Consider the following 20,811-nt stretch of genomic DNA (forward strand, 5'->3'; position numbering starts at 1 on the left):
ATTGGGGTCAAGATAATTATACCATCGCTCTCGGCATTGTTTTCCTGATCTCGCCTTCATACTAGACGATATAAGACACCATCGCTTCACTCCATGAGATTGTACTAGAGATGCCAGCAAGCTATAGGGGTGACTTGTTAGAATGAACATTAAGTAAATAAGAATAACAACAAAAATAAAACAATATCACACAAAGATTTTGCAACATTGTTCCTAGATGCAAATGTGATGAACCATGTCCAAGGAAAGTACTAAAGTTGCTTCATTGTGTAATGAAAGCACATTACAATGGAGATCTCTCTAGAGACTCTTAATCATGCTATGATCTCACACGCAAGGAAACCAGAGTTGGGAAACTCCATGTCTCAGCCTTACTTTATAATAAGGTCGTTATGCATTATAGGTAGTTCTCCATCAGGTATATCCATTGGGCAAGGATGTATCAAAACTTGTCCTACCATCACAGGTCACAAAAAGCATAGATATAGAGAGAGAGAGAGAGGTGGCAGTGATTATGATTCACCTATCTTCTTTAGAGCTCCAAAGCCTCTTAGTTATTGGTGCCTTCTTTTGGCATAAACCTGTAGAAGACATTCTCCCAAAAGCTCAAATTGACCAAAGAAGCAAAAGGGTGACACTGAAGAGGAAGAGAGTGAGGAAGTTGGTGTTGTGTATGGGGTAGGGTGGAGGGTGTGGATTTATTGATAAATAGCACTTTGCACATCTATTATTGGAAAGTTCTATCAGACCTCATGCATGAAAGGGGAGAACATCCACTGCTGTGCATAATTTTTTGCTTGCTATCATGAGACTGCATCTGAACATGATTTGTAAATCGTTTTTTAATTTCAAAATATGTCACCGTTGGATTGAACTTTTGAACATTTTGGCACCATTTGAACGATGAATACGAAAGTAGTATGGGGTGTCGATAGCAGTAGAGGGCCAACCACCAATCTCAAAAAGATTCATATCTTAAATCGACTTCCATATCTTAACAACCCGGGACTTCCGAGGTTAGAAAGGAGTTATTGAAGTAATTAATGATTACTATGAGTTAATACGCTTTGAAAATAAAACCATTGCCAATTTTGCGATCAAATCTACGTAAGAAAGATTCATATCTCAATTAAATATGAATATTTTAATGACTAAAATCAAAATAATAATTAAAATTAATATAATTTTCCAAAAAAAAATATTTGAAAGGAAATATTGAGTATTGAATAAATTGAAAATCAAGTAAACCTATCAAAGCTAATTTTTTTCTATTTTTGATCTTTTTGCATTTCTTATCTTCATATTCTTCAAAACTGAGCCATTCTTTCATCCCAGCATTTCCCTTTTTTATGGCATCTGCAACAATTAATGGGCCCAAAGGATAATGGTCCATATTGGTATATGTTGAGGATCCGTTCTAGACTTCAGATAAGGATAGTTTTCTAGATGGGCCGGGACAAGCCCATCCCAGCCCAGCCCATCTAATGATTAGCTTATTTCATTTATATGTACTTCTTCGGCTCTTACAATTTCTATTGGGCTTGTGGTATATTTTGAAGTCTGAAGATCGAAAGAAGCAAAGGCATAAGGTTAATTAATCATCTAATGGAGTGACTTTTACTTAAAAAAATAGCAGAAGAGAGCATGAGACAGATCATGCAAGTGACAACGAGGCCACTTGCTCACTCTTTCTGTATCATATATAGAATTAACAATCATGAATTCTGTACCAAAAGAAATTAATAATCATGGATTTGAAGCTTTTTCTTTCTTTGTTTTTCTCCATTTTTGTTGTCTTTCATGGTCCTCCACTGAAAAGCAGAATCCCAGGTTCTCACCTCCCCATGCATTCACACTCCCTTCCCCCTCCGCGTTCGTGTGGGGGTTTCTAGAGAGATTTTTATTTCTAGAGCCTTCCTTTCTTCATCTGTGCTTTAATATTCTCTCTCTCTCTCATTGATTTACCTATGAGAGATGATAACTTTCAGTAGTGGCAAACAGCGAACCAGTTGAAGAAACCCCACTTTAGTTTTTATTATTGCACAACTGTTCATCTAGTACAGTTTCACACAGAGAAACAGAGAGAGAGAGAGAGAGAGAGAGAGAAGCAGGGAAGGTGCTACTGTGCTAGCAACTTTCTCAACAATGGAAACCGCGTGATGGTCCTTTTCTCTTGTACTGGGTAGTGTGGGCATCACAGAAAATAAAGGAGTGGTTCTTCCATCGATGGCTTCCAAACAAAAACCATGACAGACTGTAAATTGCTGTGATGTCTTTCACTCTTTCCTCCATTTTTCAACTTCCAAAATTACTATCCCAACACATTTGTTGTCAGCATTTTGTACGTTGCGAGGTGGGTTTGATGCGCTTTGGTGAGAGAGACTGAGAGGGACTCACTCGGACGCCATGTCTCATTCACCATTATAAATACCCACTTGCCCAACCCACTTCTCCCATCAGTCTTCAAAAGGTTTCAGTCTCTGCAACTGCCAGTCTGCTCAATCTTCAACTCCCATCTTCACTCTTGTCTCTCTTTTCTCTCTTTCTGGTCTTGAAGATGAAGAAGTTCATGTTAGCAACTTTGCTGCTTATGGCACTTCTCCTCACCTCCTCCTTTATTCAGTCAGCCGTGGCAGGAGACGCAAGTAAGAGCTTTTCCACTGAACCCATCTCGCATGGCTGCTTTTCCTCTTTGATTTCCGTGTACAGAGTGTGTCTAACAAATTATTAATGAATGTTGGTTTGTTTGTTTGTTTGTTTATGTTTGAACTTAAAAAGTACTAGGTTTCTGCGACTCAAAATGCAGTGACAGATGCTCGAAAGCAGGAGTGAAGGACCGTTGCTTGAAGTACTGTGGAATCTGCTGCAGGGAATGCAAGTGTGTTCCTTCGGGTACTTACGGGAACAAGCACGAGTGTCCTTGCTACAGAGACAAGAAGAACTCCAAGGGCGACCCCAAGTGCCCTTAATTAGGATTACTCCCTCTTTTCTTAGTTACTCTGTGAATTATTCTTAATGAGTTCTATGGTGATGTAGTGATCAAATGTAATAATTGATGTTCTTGTACGATGAATTAGAAGATGTGTTTGTAGAGTATTAGCACCTAGGAGTTCATGATCAAGAAAGCTTGATGTCAATGAGTTCATGAAATCTTTGGAAAGGTGAATAAAGTATCTCTCTCTTTCTTACAAGTGGGTTTTTATTTTGAAAATTTGTAAAATAAGAAAAACTTATTTACGACTAAGCCTTCTCAGGAGTTTGATTATATAGTGTTGAATTTCTTGCTAGATATGTATGTGGCACATATGCGTTGTTGGTTCTTGGTTGCACACTTGCACTGCTGCTGCAGTAAATAAAAACCCATATATATATATATATGATAGAGAGCTTAATGGAAAGGCTGAAAAGTAGCAATTCCCGAGTAATATTTTAATTAATATTGTGAAGGCATGAAGAAAAGTTACGAGTGAACAACTGAGGCAGGTAAGGCAGAGATGTGACTTTGGGATTTGCAGAGGAATCTATTTGAGGAGCATAATATTTTAACTCTTTGAGAGTTGCCTGGGAGGACCGTCTCGTACAAGGAAAAAGGATCCGAGGTTGGCACCACGTGAACTGACTATTTGGGTGGGGTTGGGCCATTTTGGCTTGTAGTGCGCTATGTATTGTGCGCCGTCAACGGTTGAGATCGAAATTATAAGACGTGTTAGCAGTTGGTGTTACGTATTTAACGCACAACATTCATTGGTGTTACGTATTTAACGCACAACATTCAAGTATGTCAGGGAGTAGGAAAAAAAAGGGGAGAGGAGACTCTCTGGATCACATCCTTAGCGTAAAAAAGAAAGCAACCTGAAAATGTCTGTGGTGTTGAAGTTGGTTGCTTGAAACCACAGGTAGGTCATCCAATGGATGGACACACAAATGCATACCCAGCCCGAATGCAGAGGATTTGCATGCCAAATCAATGTTGTGGGCCTATGGGCCTCAACTTTTATTGATGGAACTAGGGGTGCAAGTTTGGTCCTGACCCACCCTGAGTTCGAATAGGGCTTGAGCTCAATCTTTTGGCCCTAAGGACAAGTTAAGGCCAAAATATTCTAGTTATGATTAGGGCCAAGGGTTTGGGATTACTCTTTGGCCCACCGAGCCTGTCTCAACCCATTCCTAATTTTTTGCCCTGACCCTGACCCTCTAATTTTGTCCATGATGCTTGATCTCAATGAATTACGAGCATGAACAAGGATAGAATCAATCAGGGCCAGAGCCAAGGCCAAGTATAAGATCAATCAAGGCTAGGGATAAGGCCAATTAGAGCTAGAGACAGGCCAATCGGTGCCAAAGATAGGATCAATCAAGGTCAGAGACGAGGCCAATCAGGACGGAAATGGGTTTGGCTTGGCTCTCTAGGGCTTAGGATCAGGGACAATAATCATTAGTCATAAATTAGAGTCAAAGCGAGAATAGACTTAGATTATAATATATAGGACTGGACTTGGGATCGTAAAAGCCCAGCCCAATCCGGCCCTGTTGCAGCCCTAGATGGAACCGAAACTTATCAAACTTTTAATCCAACAGGCTAGGTGAATGAATCTGGGCCTCTGTGAATGGGCATTCAAAAATATGTGTTCGATGCTTTTAATTCAGGATCAACGTTAAACTTCCTTCTGTTCATAGCTTCAAGCCTTCACCTATAGCTAAACCTTCTTTTCATTGAATTGGCAATGCCTTTCTTAGAATCATGTGTTCTTTTTTTCAAAAAAAGAAAAACTCTTTTCCACAAGATTGAAGCATTGAAAATACTAACACTGCAATCATCAAAACAGTACTAAAACACCATAATCTTTCATGGACCATACATTTCTAGCAATCCCAAAGGAAAAACTGTGAGCACTGAACAAATCTCTCGAACAAAAAGAAAACACAACAACATCAACACCATAACAGGGGAGCATATTTCTACCAAAAAAAACAAAAAACAGGGGAGCATATTCTTATATACAGAAAGAGCTCCATGAGGAATTTTCACCCTCACCCCTTTTGGCGGAAATAAATTAAAATCTCTCTAAGAAATTGGGGTTATTTTTTAATTTTACTTTGGCAACATAAGTAACTGGAAAAGGTGTTAGTCGTTAAAGAAAGGGACTATTTACGAGTGCTTGATACAAGAAATGATCGATGTAGTAAGATTTTGAAGGGTCAAAAAACAATGCTCTTGAACCCTCAAACATGGATGTCTTGATTTGAGATGCCATCTTCAGGATCTCTTCATCATTCTCCTCAAACCCACTGCAATTCCTTGCTTCCAATAAAACCAGATCTTTACAACCCTCCAATATTATCTTCAGGCTTTTCTTGGGCATAAAACTCCCGTTCAGTTTTAAATACTTAATCTTAGGGAGTACAGTTGTAATAGCCAATGCTTCTTCGGTTGCCACGGTACCAGTTGTAGAAAACCCAGTGAATTTTTTGCAGGAAAGATTGATTTGCATGAGGAGCTCTTTAAACGATTCTCTGGGTATGGATAGTAATGAGAGCTGCTCCAAATGCTTCCATTTGCTTGTCAATTTTGGCAAATGTTGATTCAGCAACTCAATGCATTTAAGATGCAATTGATTTACATCAACACGACTCAAATTCTTCTCATCCCAATTGCCATAATCCCAAAGCTCTGTTCCCACATCCAGAGCTCTCAAATTTGGGAACCTGCAGAAACCAGAATATATATATACAGGGTTAAGGAATTGAAGCAAATATATTGATTTGTTAGTTTCGTATGAGAGCTTTTGAGGGGAATTTCTAGACTTACTCCTCGGATGCAAATTCTAATGCCTCTTGTGTACAGCTAACTGGGAGAGCAAGACGGGCTACAGACCTGCAGCTTCGTTTTGCAACAAATTTGAAGAAATTCATCATGAAATCAGAGAATTTCATCATGGGTTGTTCTTTTGAGAATTTTAACCATGTAGACTCGAAGATGCTTGATGCAAGATCCAAATTAGTCCAGCACTGGGGATCGAGAGTGGCTCTGTGCCATGATTTGCAAACTAAAGGAACATCAAAGATGAGAGAATCCAGGCCGACCCTTTCAAACACAAGCTCCAAACAGTCTTCATTCAAGTCTTCCCATCTTCTTTCGACTTCAGAGATTTTGACTTGAGGGTTTGAGTCATTCATCTCTCTTGGTTTCAAGAAGTAATGGGAGAGACCAAAAGGATCTTTTACTGTTATTAATGAAATTTTAAGTAATAATTCATGGGAACTGGAAAAAAGCCCAAGATTGAAATGCAAGGGTTATTTTCTGCAGGGGAAACGATACTCTGTAAACCCATTTAGAGGTATAGTATTTATAAACAGGTGATTAATAGAAGAAACTAATCTCTGCTTAAATTAGAGAAGAATTCTAAATTAATTGAACCACCTTCACTGACTCTATTAACCAGACTTTGTTATCAACTGTTACAACGGTTTATAGTTAGAACAGCCAACTGCAACAACTGAAATGTTAGTTCAATGGTCATACAAGCTGAATTAAATTTTAGCTTTCTCCCCCTTCAGTAGTCATGTGTTCTTATGCCTCTCGAGGTCCATGGATAGGGGTGCAAGTTTGGCCTGTAAGTTCGCCCTAAGCCAGAATAGGGTTTGGGTTCAAGATTTTTACCTTGAGGGCAGGTTAAGACCAAAACATCCTAGCCCTAACTAGGGCCAATGGCAGGCCTAGAATTACTCTTTCATTTGGGTCTGTTCCGACCCATTCCTAATTTTTTGCCTTGATTCTGGCCTTAATCTTAACCTTAATTTTGTCCACGATACTTGATTTCAGTGAATTAAATACAAATACAAGGATATGGCCAATCAGGACCAGTGACATAGCCAATCAGGGGTAGTGACAGGACCAATTAAGGTCAGGGATAGGGCCAATTAGAGGGTCCTGTAGGGCTTAGAGTCAAGGAGAAAATGAGCTTATTTAAAATATATAGGACTGGGCTTGGAATTGTAAAAACCCGACCGAACTTAGCCCTTTCAATTATTAAACTCGTCGAAATATAATTAGCTATTCTTGGACCCGGAATTTTCTATTAATGGGCCTGGGCCTCCAGGTTCCTTTAGAGTATTATATAATCGAATCTGCTTCTTTGAGATGGCAAAACCCATGTAGATACACGACAAGGCTTAAATGTGGGCTTATGATTTTCTTTTCATGGGCCTGTGGGCTTCTCCAAAAAAGTTAGTTGCAAATAAAGAAATTGTGAAAATAAACCATTATATTCTACCAAAACAATAATAATAATAATAAAGCGTTATATTTACAAAATAATTTCTTTTAAATAATTGCCATTTTCTCCCACATCTTTTTGGAGGATTATATAAATTCCAAGGAGGTTGGTAGCATTAATTAGATAAAACTTTTGCATGAACTACCTTCTTCCACGTAATTTTAAATGAAAGAGATAGATGGAATAGGACATGAATTTTTTTTTTGAACACAAATTAGTATCCTTGTTTATAATTGATAAGGTCTCTCTGGGCCCTTAATTAATTACAATTTCGATTTCTCATTTAAGGGATAAAATCTTGTATGTAAAGTATTTTTTCGTCGTCACTGGTCAACATTACTTTATAATGAAGTTAAACTCAAACACCATCATCGAATGCGAAGCCAAATCGTAAGTGAGAGTGGACCCCACCTATAATTAAGATAGGTAATCTTAAGATGCAAAGACAGAGGATGTCCGAAACTTCTCATCACCAACCATATTTTGATTAAAATTTACTATCCTATGCATTTAATATATTGAGAGAAAGAAAAATAATAAGTTGCATCATTTGAATTTTGAAAGTAAAATAATATGATTGGATCGTGGGAATTCTTTTCCCGCATTTTCTTTCTCTGTTTTGAAATTCCAAGTACTACTTATTCAAAGTCCACTTTATTAGTTTGATGCAACTTTGAGACTTTTTAAGAATGCATGAAAAGTCTCCGTTGAAAAACCCTACTCTATGCAGCAATTCGAATAATAATAATAAAGCCAAACAGCAAGTCATGGCGTGATTAGCGGGAAGGATTAGCAAACACTATAGTTCTGGACAAATATCATTTTTTTTTTTGCGTATGAGACATGGATAATAATCATTAATATTTTAGAGTGAAAATAGACCTAAAATAGCTACTTCATTTGAATGGGGGGCATTATCAATTTATCAGTCTACCAAACAAGACCACGGTAAAATATTTTGTCGAATTTTGGCCTCCCGCTAAGATTCACCGCACTAAGGCGATTGAAACTTTTTTTCAACCCGGGAAATCCGACATATTGAAATATCTAGTCATGTAACCAAAATGCAAAACATTTTGCGAATTTTGGCGGTTGAGGGCAAAAATTTTTAACCGAAATTCGACATATTCAAATATTGCCAGAAAAATGCAAAAGTCGATTTTTCAATCAACTGGCAAAATTCAAGCTAAAATCCACCGGAATTATCGAACTCTGCCTGATTCTCTTCTTCTCTTTCTTTGTTTTCTATCTCTCCGGCGGTGGTGGAAACATCTTCTTCTCCTTCTTCTATCTCTTTGCCGACGATCATTGGTTATCATAGAGGTGAAAAATCACTTGAAAAGTCGGCAAAAAATTGACAAACATGGTACGAACCAGCAAAATTGACCTAAATATCGCACCTGAACAAGACCCAAAGATATCAAATTTCTGCTTCTAGGATTTCGATCTCTCCACCAAACACCCATTTAGATCTCCCCACCAAACACCCATTTTGGTCTGATTCCTTTCATCTTGTGAGATGGGAACTATGAGGGTAGTGTGAAAACCACAGAGTAGGGAAAGTGGATGATGGGCTCAAAGATTAGGTGGTGATTAAGAGTTTTCAGTGGCAAAATCCCAATATTCAAAGGATCAAAGGCATATATATAATAGGTAGATAAATAGATTGGTGCTGTTTAATTTTCTTGGTGCTTTCCCTCTTCTTTTTAGTCTCCACCAAACACATGGCTACATGCGTGACATGCGCGATGTGACATGTACATAAATATCAATGACTCTATTGACTATGACTTCTCTTCCTCTTATATATGCAAGTCTTCTTTCCTTCTTTCTTTATTGGGTTGGGCCCTTCGGGTCCACTGGGGGCTCTGGGGGGCATGGATTGGGCCCAATGTGGGACCCAGGTCCCATCCGACCGAAATTATTTATTTTATCTACATTAAAATGTAATTATGAAAATTCGGAGTGTGGAGAGAGAAAGGAATATTTGAGAAAGGAGAACCCCATTTCTTGGTCTTCGTGCAAGCATCACAATCACCACTACTGTATGTAGTACAAATCTTCATGATTGTAGTGTTGTACATTTTAACATAATTGATTTGAGTTCTCTGCATTAATATGGTCGAGATCGAAATCTCCACCATCCTTTTAAACAAGTGGTTTAAAGTACTTTTACAAAACAAATAATCAAAATCCAAATGAGGACCATATATGCAACACTTAATGTGCAGCATCCGAGCAATTTCACCTCTATTTGCCGTTTGGTTCTGCTTGTTTCGTTTTGAATGTTGAAATCTTTTTAACAATTTCAATGGATATTTTTTTTTTCTTTGTCCATTCCCACATTAGAGGACATATATTAATGCCCTCTCTCTTGTATTGCATTTATCTCTTATCTTTACAGGGTAAAAGAAGAAGAGTTGCTATCAAGAGAAGCAAAGCCACACGAGGGGAGTGAAAAGATATCTTCTTTGATACATTAGAGCCAAACAGTTGCAAGTCGATCTCATTAGACAAAGACAGATATTCCAACAAACAAATCAAGCTTCTTTATTTCATGTGGTAGTGGTTTTTATGTTGGTGGTAAAGATTCCTCTTTGTGTCTCTTTACTTACTTTACAATCAGGTTGTAGGACAGAAATTGTGAAAAGCACCAAGTGCATGCATGAATTAGGTTGGTGCCAAGTTAACTAACTAGTAAAGTTTTCGAAAAATTTTCTATCTTGACAAGTACATGTCCGTACTCTTTTCATACTTTTCTATCACACAATAGGAGCAACATCTTCTACTGGATTCTAACAAGAAAACCCTCCAATGAAATCCTTTATGATATTGTATGATGAAAAAAATGTGAGGAGAATATAGATCTCTATCTGTCCGGGTGGAAAAACCAGGCACAGAGATTTTTCCGACAGATCGAGCATCTTAAACCGGTCGATTTGCCAGACCATAAGATCATGCAGAGTACTTTTCTACTACTACCCATGTGGAGGTTGTTGCTTTGTGAAAGCAACCTGACTCCTTAATCTGACCAAACCCGGTCAACCCTGCTGAGCTGACCCGGTCTGAGTTTTGATTCTCTAGTTAGTGACGACTGACGAGAATTTAAAGGGCAATTAAGGAGTTATGTAAGTATACTATATTGTGCTTCCATCTTCCAAGCCTCTCCATTGGGCAGAGTTGCTGTTGGAATCTGAAACAACCCAGTCAGATCAAAGATTCCTTCTGACAAGCTGAGCAAAATCCAATTTAAAATTGTAAATAAGAGATTGCAATCTTTCTATGGCTTCTCTATTGTTTTTCAAATTTTTTACTTAATTTAATCTATGGATCTAGCTTTAGGGCCTAGGTTTTCTTATTCAATTAATCCTAAACCATGTGTTGCTAGAACAAGGCAACAACAAAACCAGATCATGTAACTATCATTTCTGATGATCACCTGATGTTTTATACTGTATTGACACTTTATTATTGTTAAATGTGATAATCTTAATTAAATTATATGTTTAATTAAGAACCGGATCTACTAGATTTGGATCTACTAGGTTTGGATGCTCTGCAAGTTTTGTTGCACATTTGACCATGTGTTTGTGTATTAACAGTTTTAGCTCATTACTAATCATATGAATTCTCTATTAATGGAGTTGTTTTTCATTTCTTTAATCATTAATTAAAATGATGATATGATAGAGAACTTCACAAACATGTGTCATGGGAAACCCACATCTAGGTCAGATTGTAATTCATATTCCATTCGGTGAGAATGATGCTTATAATTGATCAATAATTACAAGGCTATTTGTAGTGAATTAACAATTACATCATGGAGAAAGTTACCATGCAAGGGTCGCTCAGCCAGTAATGACCAATGCCTCAGTAAAAAAGTCACAAATTAAACACTTCCTATGAAAAATGTAGTAGTTTTCGCTTCGTAATTTAAAAATTATTAATACCCAAAAAAACTTATAAAAACCCAAATTTAAAAATTACTTGGAAAGAAGACTCTTATGCCAACAAATTGTATTGGGTCGGGTCATAACTCGTACCAGGTAGAGAGGGTAAGGCGGTGGAAATAAACCCTATAAATTGTGAATTATTGTAAAACCCTAAAATTAATGAAAACAAAAGGAGTCTCCTTTCTCCCTGTGGACGTAGGCCTCTGACCGAACAACGTTATCTCCTCTTGTTCTTTCTAAATCTCACATCTTTTTCCTTAATTATACAATTAACAAAAATAGCCAGAAATTGGGATTTTCACATTCACAAGGTGAAAGCAAGTTAATTTCTTTACCCTTTCTCTTTTATCTTTCAGAGGCACCAACACTGCTAGGCTAAGATATCTTCATTTCCATCATTTTGCAAATAATAATTAATAATTAATGTCAGGCAAGGCTTTCCATTTGTTTTTGCCATTACCAAACTTGAAATTTGTGGTGTTTTGAGGTTTGTTGGGCCTGGGCCCGGTTCCGTATTTGGTAGTTGAGCTCTGAATTCTTGTCCGTTGAAGGGGAGTGGTGTTGACTTTGACTTTGACGAGTCATTCAATCACTCAATCCCGTTGTTAATTTTGTTAAACCTCAATTGATATTTACATTAGTACCCCCAACTAAACAAAGCCACGTTTGGAGGATGGGAATCTTTAGTATTTTCCATACACTGATCTACAGAGAAAGGGGAGGAGAGGAAAATTCTTAGTGTCTGCTACTGTTTTCGCATTTTCAGGTTTGTGAAAGTCTCTCTCTCTCTCTCTCTCTCTCTTGCTCATGACAGTTAATAAGAATAAAACTCTACAAGCTGGAAGCAACTAAACTCTCTTTTTAGATACCCAGTCACTTCTGTTGTCTACTCTCCTTAGTTCTCTAGTGGTTTTAAATCAATGCTAGATAAGTGTGTGTCATATGTATGTGATTTTTACTTTTTTTGGTTTACGCTTTTATCTTTATTTGTTTGGAAGGACCCCAGCTGAGGATATATATAAGATAGGATTACTGGTTTAGTTAAGAGATCTTAAAGATCTCCAACACTGTTAGTATTGACTTTCCTTAACCAAAACGTAACAACTGGGTTTTTTGCAAGGGAAAAAGTGACCATTTTCTCTTCACAATTAGCTTAGCTTAGCTGGTGGCAGTCACTAGCTAGTACTGTTTAGTTGTTAATTACACAGTAACCTATGACAACTAGAAAGAAACAAAGAAGAACCAAAATTCCTCTCTCTTTCTCACAACCACTGGTAGTTGATTTGGCTTATAGTTTTATCCTCCTCTCTCTCTTTCATTTGGTTTTTTCTTAGTTATATACTTATATCCCAGATCATAACACAACAAACTACATCACATACAAGTAGAAGAACCAAATTGAAAAAATAAACAACTTCATTAGGAAGAATCTTATTCAAAATTACAGATTGAACCAGATTTGCTTTGTGTCTTAATTAAGTATATATCAAAATATATAGATTGGCTTTGCCTTTGTTAACTTTTTTCTGGGCACTGACACTCCAAGTTGTAAAGATGATGTATGCATCTCATACTAAGTAGCATGCATAAGGGTGGTTATTCTTCTCCAAATCTTCTATCTTTTTTTCTTCTTCTTCAAGTGGGTTCTCATCTTTGCCAGCAAAAAGCTGTGCACTGTGCAGAAACTCAAGAATCTGCTCCCCGGAATTTGGAGTAGTTTTTACTGGGTTGAGATTGGTGTTTGGATTCAAGGAAGAGACTGATGAGGAACCTTCCAAGTTCCAACCAAACAAACAGAGAGGATTCCAATACAGGATAACAATAATTGAAGATCAGACGGTTAAACGTGACCCTAGAATGCTGGGTTTTTTCTTTTCTTTTTTTATTTATTTTGATTCCAGGGCTCTATTCCCTGATCCTCTACTAGGGAGGCACGTGCCAGTTTATGATTGGATGTAAGATCTCGTGTAGGAGTGTAGACCAGCCAAGCAAGCACTAACTAGTTGGTTCTAAGTCAAAAAAAGCCGAAAGAAAAGAAAACTGGAAAAGCATTGTGAAGTCTCCTGGGGCTAACATGTAAAGAAGCCCAACCAATAAAAAGGATTCTAGAAGTGGTCCCCACAGCCTTTTTTTTTCCCTTATTTTCTCTCTCATTTAATTTTTTTTACGAAAAAGGGAAATTAATTCGATGCGTCGGATGCCGCACGTGCCGTTACCGCGTGAAACTGTAGATTGATTTGGTGGTGTAGCCGAAAAATGATTTTTTTATTTTCTCAAAAAAGAAATAAAAAATTAAATAAAATATCTAAGAATTTGACGAACTTAATAAAAATTATATTCAAGTTGATGCCCATGCATTTATTCTCATTGGCTTTTTTTTTTTTTGGTACTAATGCTTTTTTTATCCTTTTTTTTTGTAACTAATGCTTTTTTTATCCATTGCTTGTTTAATCAGTTTATCCGGGAGCCAACCACCGCACTACCCCATTGGCTTTTTTATCCATTGCTTGTAACGACCACCACCCGATTTTTATCCATTCTTGTATAACTGAATCAGTTAGTAATCTCATGTCGATTGAGATTTTTTTAATGATATAAACATTTGCTTTAGAATGCGGTTCTATAAGTAGAACATACGATGGAGACTTAAATATTTAAAAAAAAAAAAAAAACCTTAAATCCTATTCATTTAAGAGAAGTGTTTTTCATGAATTTTGTATTTCAATCATATAGGTTGTGAAGAGATCATGGGTTTGACTCTAAATGATATTCTAAAAATATTGTAACATTTTCTTTTTTTGAAGCTGAGGTTCATCTGGATTGACCTCCTCAAAAGGGAGATGCTTTGTAGGATCGAACCCACAACTTCTCTAGTTAAAAGTATAAATCTAAACCATTCTATCAAACCTGCATTGACAAAATATTATTACATTGTTTGACCCCTTTATTGATGACTATATTGTCTTTTAATTATATTAATTAAGGGGGAATTCAGAAATTCTAAAATATTTTATCACGTATATAAGTAAAAAAAAAAAAAACTAAAAAAGAGCATAATAATTGTAATGACTTGAATATGAACCCAAAAAAATAATAATTAAGGAAGCACACAAAAGCATTGAGACTTGCAAAGTTAATGATTTAAAACTAGGTAAAATCAATAACTAAGTTATTTATTTTGGAACTGAGATGCTCTACTATTTATTTTATGTCATTTCATATAAATAAATCAAATGCATTACCGAAAACGAAATTTAATGTAAAACATCATTTTGTCACCCTAGCTATTGGTTAGGTAATGCTTTTTAATATATAATAATATATTAAAATTACATAAGCAACTTTCCCTATCTGCTTTTGTTTCTTTAATTATTAGAGAAGATTGAGATGTCTTCAAATTGAAGCAAAACCATATGTGTCTCTTCACTCCTGTGACCCTGTCCCTGTTATAAATCAGGGGTACATCGATCCATGACCCACCACTAAATGTTTTAAATTATATTTACAAGTGAAACCATCAAATATCCGATTCTTGTTTAAAATTAAAAATATAGCCCCCCTCTCTGAGTCAATCATACATGATAGTGTAGAAAGGATTGATCGCATGGGTGGGCTGTGCTTTTAATATATTATCAAGGATAGTAATGGATAACGACATTCATATTTGCCATGATATCAATCACACTTGGTGAGCTCATAGCAGTTCTGAGGGTGTTCTTTACACAAATTCACCAAGCGCCAACATTTTTTTGGTACAAAGACACTTTTTATATTAATACATACATAGGTAAAGATATCATATATGCATTAGCAAGAGTCGAACTTACAACTTCTTCAGTAAGATGCAATGTTTATTTTATCATCATCTAAAGCAGTGCCTAACTCCCAATTCCAATGAATGAGATTGTAACTGATTGCATCTTAAATTATATGTTTTTGAAATGTAATTTTGTGCTTATTTTCATGAATGGTAATATATGGCTCATGACCACTAATCCCAGGAGGCCACATCCAAAGTGGTTAGGACGATTTGGTGACAATCCACTCCTCGGTCAGATGTCTTATGTGCTTCCCAATCCTGCCAGAAGTCCTAGTTACAAAAACACGAACCAATTATAATATTGTAGAGTGGTGTAGTAATCTAGGTTATTTCCTTGTGATAAATGTAATTTCATCATATTCAAAAGGAGATTTAACAACAATGTTGACTCATAACAAGAAATGTTGCACATTGCATTATTAGACGAGATTTATTGACAAATAGATGTGTAATGTACATGGATTTACAGAATTACAATTAATGAGGATAAAATAACACCAAATCGAGTTTAATTGCGATCGGGTTATTGACTCCGGTTGGAACTAGTTCAAAAATTGAACCAATAAGTAGTGTAAGGGTAAAAGAACTCAACGGTTATGGAAAAAAAAAATACTATTGTGAAATTTGGGATAAACGAATCTAACAATCGAGATTGAAAGAAAAACCCTATATAAACTAAAGGGCCACTCAAAGTAAAGGGATTTGAATTGTTTCCATCTATTATTGTTATTCAATTAGTGCAACTAGCTAGAATTCGGTGGTAATCCTAATTACAAACTCAACCTTCGGAGGTGGCTTCTCGACTATTGAGTCAGCCTACATGACTACATATGACATTGATTTGCAAGAATCAGAGCATTGAACAAGTTTTTAAATGTATCAACAACAGCATATTCCTTAATAAAGTTTTATTTGATCAGCCAAATCGTCAAGCTGTTGGTCTGCTAAAGGCTAAGCAAGCCAATGATTCGGATAATCTTTTATTTTTGGGTAGAAAAAATTATTCGGATAATCATTTACACCAAGATTGAGACATGTGTCAATATAAAGGGTGACTGATACGATAAACTAAATCTATGGTGGGAAATCCACACCCGACATCTTCTCACAAACGTATCACCATTTAAGAAGAGAATAACGGGTTCACACTGAAACGTATTAAAAGGGGAATGAGATGAGGAATTAAAAAAGCCTACGGTGACCGGTCCATACAAGTGTCTGGCCAATTGAAGCGGTTCGACCAACCAAAATGTGCGCAACGTGTCTAAACCATTCCATAAATAATATACCGGTTTCTTTTCTTTTTAGGTTTTTTGGTGAAATAGTAATAAACCGTTTTCACGGTATACCGGTGACAGATCTAAAAAATTGCCTTTTCCTTATTATTATTTAACTGACGCCGTTTGGGATTCCTCTCCAGTTTAGTCCAGTCCAGTCTCAGTTTGCTAACGGCGCAGAATATATGCTGTCAGCTGTCTCTGAGTCTATTCCAACAAAGATAACGCTTCATTTCTCTCTCTGGGTTTGTTTGTCGTCACTCGCCAAACGGCTAAAAGCCTTTTCAATTTCCTAATTATATGATGAGCAAAATTAATTATATCTTAATTGTAAACCCATTTTTAATAGTTAATTTTGTTCTTATTATCTAACTCCACAAGATTATGATTTATGGCTACTACGGGTGTCGCTCTCGCTGAAACCCTTTTGTGTTTATTCCCTTGGCCTTGAAAGTGTTTTTCGTGTGACGCTTCCCCTGCATTTGCTCTCTAGTTCTTAGTGGTTGTTAGTTACAGTGGTCTCTTCTTCCGTTTCTCGTGAAATCTCTCACCGTTACCATTTTCATCATTACCTGCTATGTCTTGTATCTTCGATTAGGTTTTTCTTCTGTACTTCAACAACCTTCGGAGAAAATCTATCTATGAGGAGTGTTCGGTTCTTCGTCTGTGCTTGCAGACACAGAGTTTATTAAAAGAAGGGTTTCTTTCTCAGTCTGGGTCTTGTGGGTCTTCTGGGTTTTCTCTCCTTTCGTTCTGAGTGGCTGGTGGGACATTGGGGAGATGGAGAAAAAACAAGGATTCTTCTCTGCGCTGAAGGAAGAGGTTGTGAGAGGGTTGTCGCCGGCAAGGTCCAGGGCGAAAAGCCCCGCCAGGAGTAACTCTCCCATGTCAGGGCTTCTCCGGCGAAGGAAACAGCATACTTCGCATACTCCTGAACCGTTGATGGCGAGATCCGGGAGCTTGAGGCCACTGGGTGAGACTTTGACGCCGTTGATGGAAGGACCTGATGCTGAAGGCCGTGATGGAGGAGGAGATTCTAGGAGAGAAGGTTGGGGGCACTGGATGATAGGGCAGCTCTCTCGCGCACCATCTGTTTCTTCCTCTGCTTACAAACACTCCGATCTGAGGCTTCTGCTCGGCGTCATGGGTGCTCCTCTCGCCCCTGTTCACGTTTGCACTACAGAACCTTTGCCTCACCTTAGCATCAAAGATACCCCCATTGTGAGTCTCTTTCTTTCTCGGCGTCTGCAACTTTTATCTCGTTCTTTTAAATTTCCAGAGATAGATGGTTCTCTTTTTTTAACCGGGAAAAAAATGAATAAAAAAAAAAAACCCATTGAATTGGCTATTTGGGACCCCGAGTGGTTAGTTTGATTGCTCGAAATTTCTTGCTTTTGGGTATGGGTTTGTAGGAGAATTTCTGTCTTTGCTTTGTTCAAACTTTCACTTGGGGACGCAGCTGCTTAATTCATTATTTATGCCCTCCCTTATAAGCTACTCTTTACTTGCCAGTATTTCTATTATTTTGCTCCTTCCTGGGTAGTTCGATTCTCAGTCAGAGATGAATTAATGGATTTCTACGTTTCCCGCAATTTTCTTGAAAATCCTATTGATTATGTTCATGCTCTGGCCTTATGGTTACTGTAGGAAACTTCTTCCGCCCATTACATATTGCAGCAGTATACGGCTGCATCTGGAGGCCAGAAGCTTCAGAGCTCTATTCGCAATGCCTACGCGATGGGAAAGTTGAAGATGGTGGCCGCTGAATTTGAGACGGCCACAAAGGTTGTGAAGAACCGGAATACATCCCGAGCAGCTGAATCGGGTGGGTTTGTCCTCTGGCAGATGAACCCTGACATGTGGTATGTGGAACTCGCAGTTGGTGGTAGCAAAGTTCATGCTGGTTGCAATGGCAAGCTTGTCTGGAGGCACACCCCATGGCTTGGAGCACATGCAGCTAAAGGTCCCGTAAGACCTCTGCGTCGTGCACTACAGGTGAAGCCTGGGCCTCTCTATTGCTAACATCACTTGTGTCTTAGATGTGATTTTTTTTGTGTGAGCAGATTGCTCATTTGCCCATGGCTTGATTTGTTTTATTTTTTTTCTTTTCTCAGGGTCTTGATCCCATGACAACAGCTAGCATGTTTGCTGATGCTCGGTGCATTGGAGAGAAGAGTGTTAATGGGGAGGATTGCTTTATCCTCAAGCTGTGTGCGGATCCACAGACCCTGAAAGCAAGGAGTGAAGGGCCAGCAGAGATAATTAGGCATGTTTTGTTTGGATACTTCAGTCAGAAAACTGGACTGCTTGTACACATGGAGGACTCTCATCTCACCCGCATTCAGTCCAATGGAGGCGATGCTGTGTATTGGGAGACTACATTCAATACTTTCCTCGATGATTACCGACCAGTTGAAGGCATCATGATTGCCCACTCAGGCCGTTCAGTGGTGACTCTATTTAGGTTTGGGGAGATGGCAATGAGCCATACCAAGACCAGGATGGAAGAGGCATGGACCATCGAAGAAGTAGCTTTTAATGTCCCTGGTCTGTCGATGGACTGTTTCATCCCTCCTGCTGATATAAGAGGTGGATCTGTGAGTGAAACTTGTGAGCTGCCTCAGAGTGAGAGGGGGAAGGCCTTGGCGGCAGCTGCTCATCGTGCCAAAGTTGCTGCATTTGGAGGAATCTCATGATAGGAACCATGAGAACATCTGGTGGAAGATGGAAATCGTTTAGTTGGGTTTAGTGGCTCTTAATGGGAGTTTGTTCATACAATACTGAGTAGTTAACTTTAACGGACCTAGACTGACTTTAGGACGTGGGAGTTGGTGATACAAGAATGGTGGTAGGGTAGAAACTGAGCCTGATTGAAGATGTTTCAAGTTGGAGGATGTATAAATCTGTAAATAGAGCATAATTATTCACACGTTCACAGCTTGGGTGAATCTTTATACTCTACTACAGAGTAGGATTTTCAGGTTCTTCGTCTCCAGCTGGGTGACTTAGAAGATGGAGGTTTGTTTTTCATTGTACCTTCCATGCAGAGGAGGATGGTGGTGATGCTTTGATGGCTCAGAGACGAATCACTAACTTCAACAGTTCAACTATTTTTTTTTCTTGCTTGGATGTTGCTGATGGCAGTGGCAATGAAGAATTCAGCTGCTGGCTATTGTGGCTCCTTACTGATACCCCGTGGGTCTTAATATTTGTTAATGTGATTGAGTTTGTGTCTTGTTAGTGTGTGTGTTTGTTTGATTGATGTAGAAGCTTTTGGTGTGGGGAAAGTAGGGATAACTGGATCCCAGAGCTCTCAGATGATGATGGAGATTGAAATTTTCTTACCTACTGTAACTGAAATGTTGGTGTTGATGGGAGGTTGGGGGTGGGGGGTGTCTGGGTCATGGATTGTTCAATGCTGTTGAAATGAAATGTAAACACAACTTTTGATGTCTTCCATGAGATTATAAATGCTTATATGGTAGAGTTATACCACTCACATTGTCTGCTTTCTTGGGTCCTTTGCCGATTTGTTCATTCCAACCTTTATTCATTGAATGCCTGAGGTTAGTGTAAACTATCCCAATCCAATTAGTTGGGATGAGAGGTTCAGGCTTTGGTTTGGATTTTTGGAAATATCAGTGACAGTAGTTGGGTGGTTTTGGGTTCATCTCTTTACAGGTTTAGATTTATGAAGGTGGGTCCCAACCATTGTGTTTTCCCTGTCCAGTATATTTTGCTGGTCACCTTGGGAAATAGGATTGTGTGAGAATCACCATAGCAGGAGAGGGGAAGGCACGGGGTAAAAGGGGGCACCTTATGCCTGTGGTGGTGGGGGACCTTAAAGAGGTTTGCTTTTCATTTTTGCTTCGTTGGCAACTGCAGTTTCATGCTTCTGCAGAACTTGATGAAACACACCGCCCAGAGCCCACTAGTTAGATGTTATTGAATACAGAAACCAGTGCAGCAGTGAGGAAGCTTCCTCGTCTGTGCTGTGGCCTCGCATTTTGAGCACAGGCATCAAACGTCAAAGTGAGAGAGAGATTCCCCCTTTATCATATCTGTTTTCTTGCTGCGTATAAGCATTAAAACCCGAATACTGAATTTCTGGAATCTGTTTTGGAAAATGGCGCTGTAGAGGAAATCTGGTAATTCTTTTAGCAAAAACGAGATGAATGGAAGTTGATCGTAAAGTCCATGCTTTGAAGGCTGAAATTAAAGTTCTTTTTAGTTATTTATATGCTTTAAATTTATATTCAACTATTCATGGGCTTATAGAAACTATTTGTTACTTCAAAATTTTTGAAAGTTGTTTGGGTATTTGGAATGCTCAGAACTATTAATAAGTTGGAACCTGGACCATTTCATTATTAAATAAGATTTGTTGCAAGTTTTGGACTCGTTTCATAAATACAACAGTTCTATGATTAATTAATCTTGGGGACCAAAGCAAGAAAGTAATCCAGATTACCCCAAATACT

At 38.0% G+C, this 20,811-nt stretch overlaps 3 protein-coding genes across 3 annotated transcripts; 2 read left to right on the forward strand and 1 right to left on the reverse strand.

The window, feature by feature from the left end:
- Positions 1 to 2,111: 2,111 nt before the first annotated feature.
- LOC149017176 (peamaclein-like) lies at positions 2,112 to 3,362 on the forward strand. Its single transcript, XM_089154133.1, has 2 exons — positions 2,112 to 2,645; positions 2,779 to 3,362. Exons 1-2 carry the CDS (start codon positions 2,558 to 2,560, stop codon positions 2,967 to 2,969), a joined length of 279 nt encoding a protein of 92 aa, XP_089010259.1. The 5' UTR covers positions 2,112 to 2,557; the 3' UTR covers positions 2,970 to 3,362.
- Positions 3,363 to 5,082: 1,720 nt separating this feature from the next.
- LOC149017177 (F-box/LRR-repeat protein At3g48880-like) lies at positions 5,083 to 6,177 on the reverse strand. The gene is made up of 2 exons (XM_089152901.1): positions 5,810 to 6,177; positions 5,083 to 5,706 (listed from the first exon to the last, which is right to left on the reverse strand). The coding sequence occupies exons 1-2, from the start codon at positions 6,175 to 6,177 to the stop codon at positions 5,133 to 5,135; spliced, it is 942 nt and encodes a 313-aa protein (XP_089009027.1). The 3' UTR covers positions 5,083 to 5,132.
- A 10,854-nt stretch (positions 6,178 to 17,031) lies between these two features.
- Positions 17,032 to 19,832, forward strand: LOC149017178 (uncharacterized). The gene is made up of 3 exons (XM_089151498.1): positions 17,032 to 17,551; positions 17,978 to 18,325; positions 18,445 to 19,832. The coding sequence occupies exons 1-3, from the start codon at positions 17,111 to 17,113 to the stop codon at positions 19,024 to 19,026; spliced, it is 1,371 nt and encodes a 456-aa protein (XP_089007624.1). The 5' UTR covers positions 17,032 to 17,110; the 3' UTR covers positions 19,027 to 19,832.
- The last annotated feature ends 979 nt before the right edge of the window (positions 19,833 to 20,811 follow it).

This window comes from Hakea prostrata, chromosome 4, assembly GCF_041222555.1.
Source record: "Hakea prostrata isolate BN-2017 chromosome 4, UWA_Hpros_2, whole genome shotgun sequence".
Classification (NCBI taxonomy): domain Eukaryota; kingdom Viridiplantae; phylum Streptophyta; class Magnoliopsida; order Proteales; family Proteaceae; genus Hakea; species Hakea prostrata.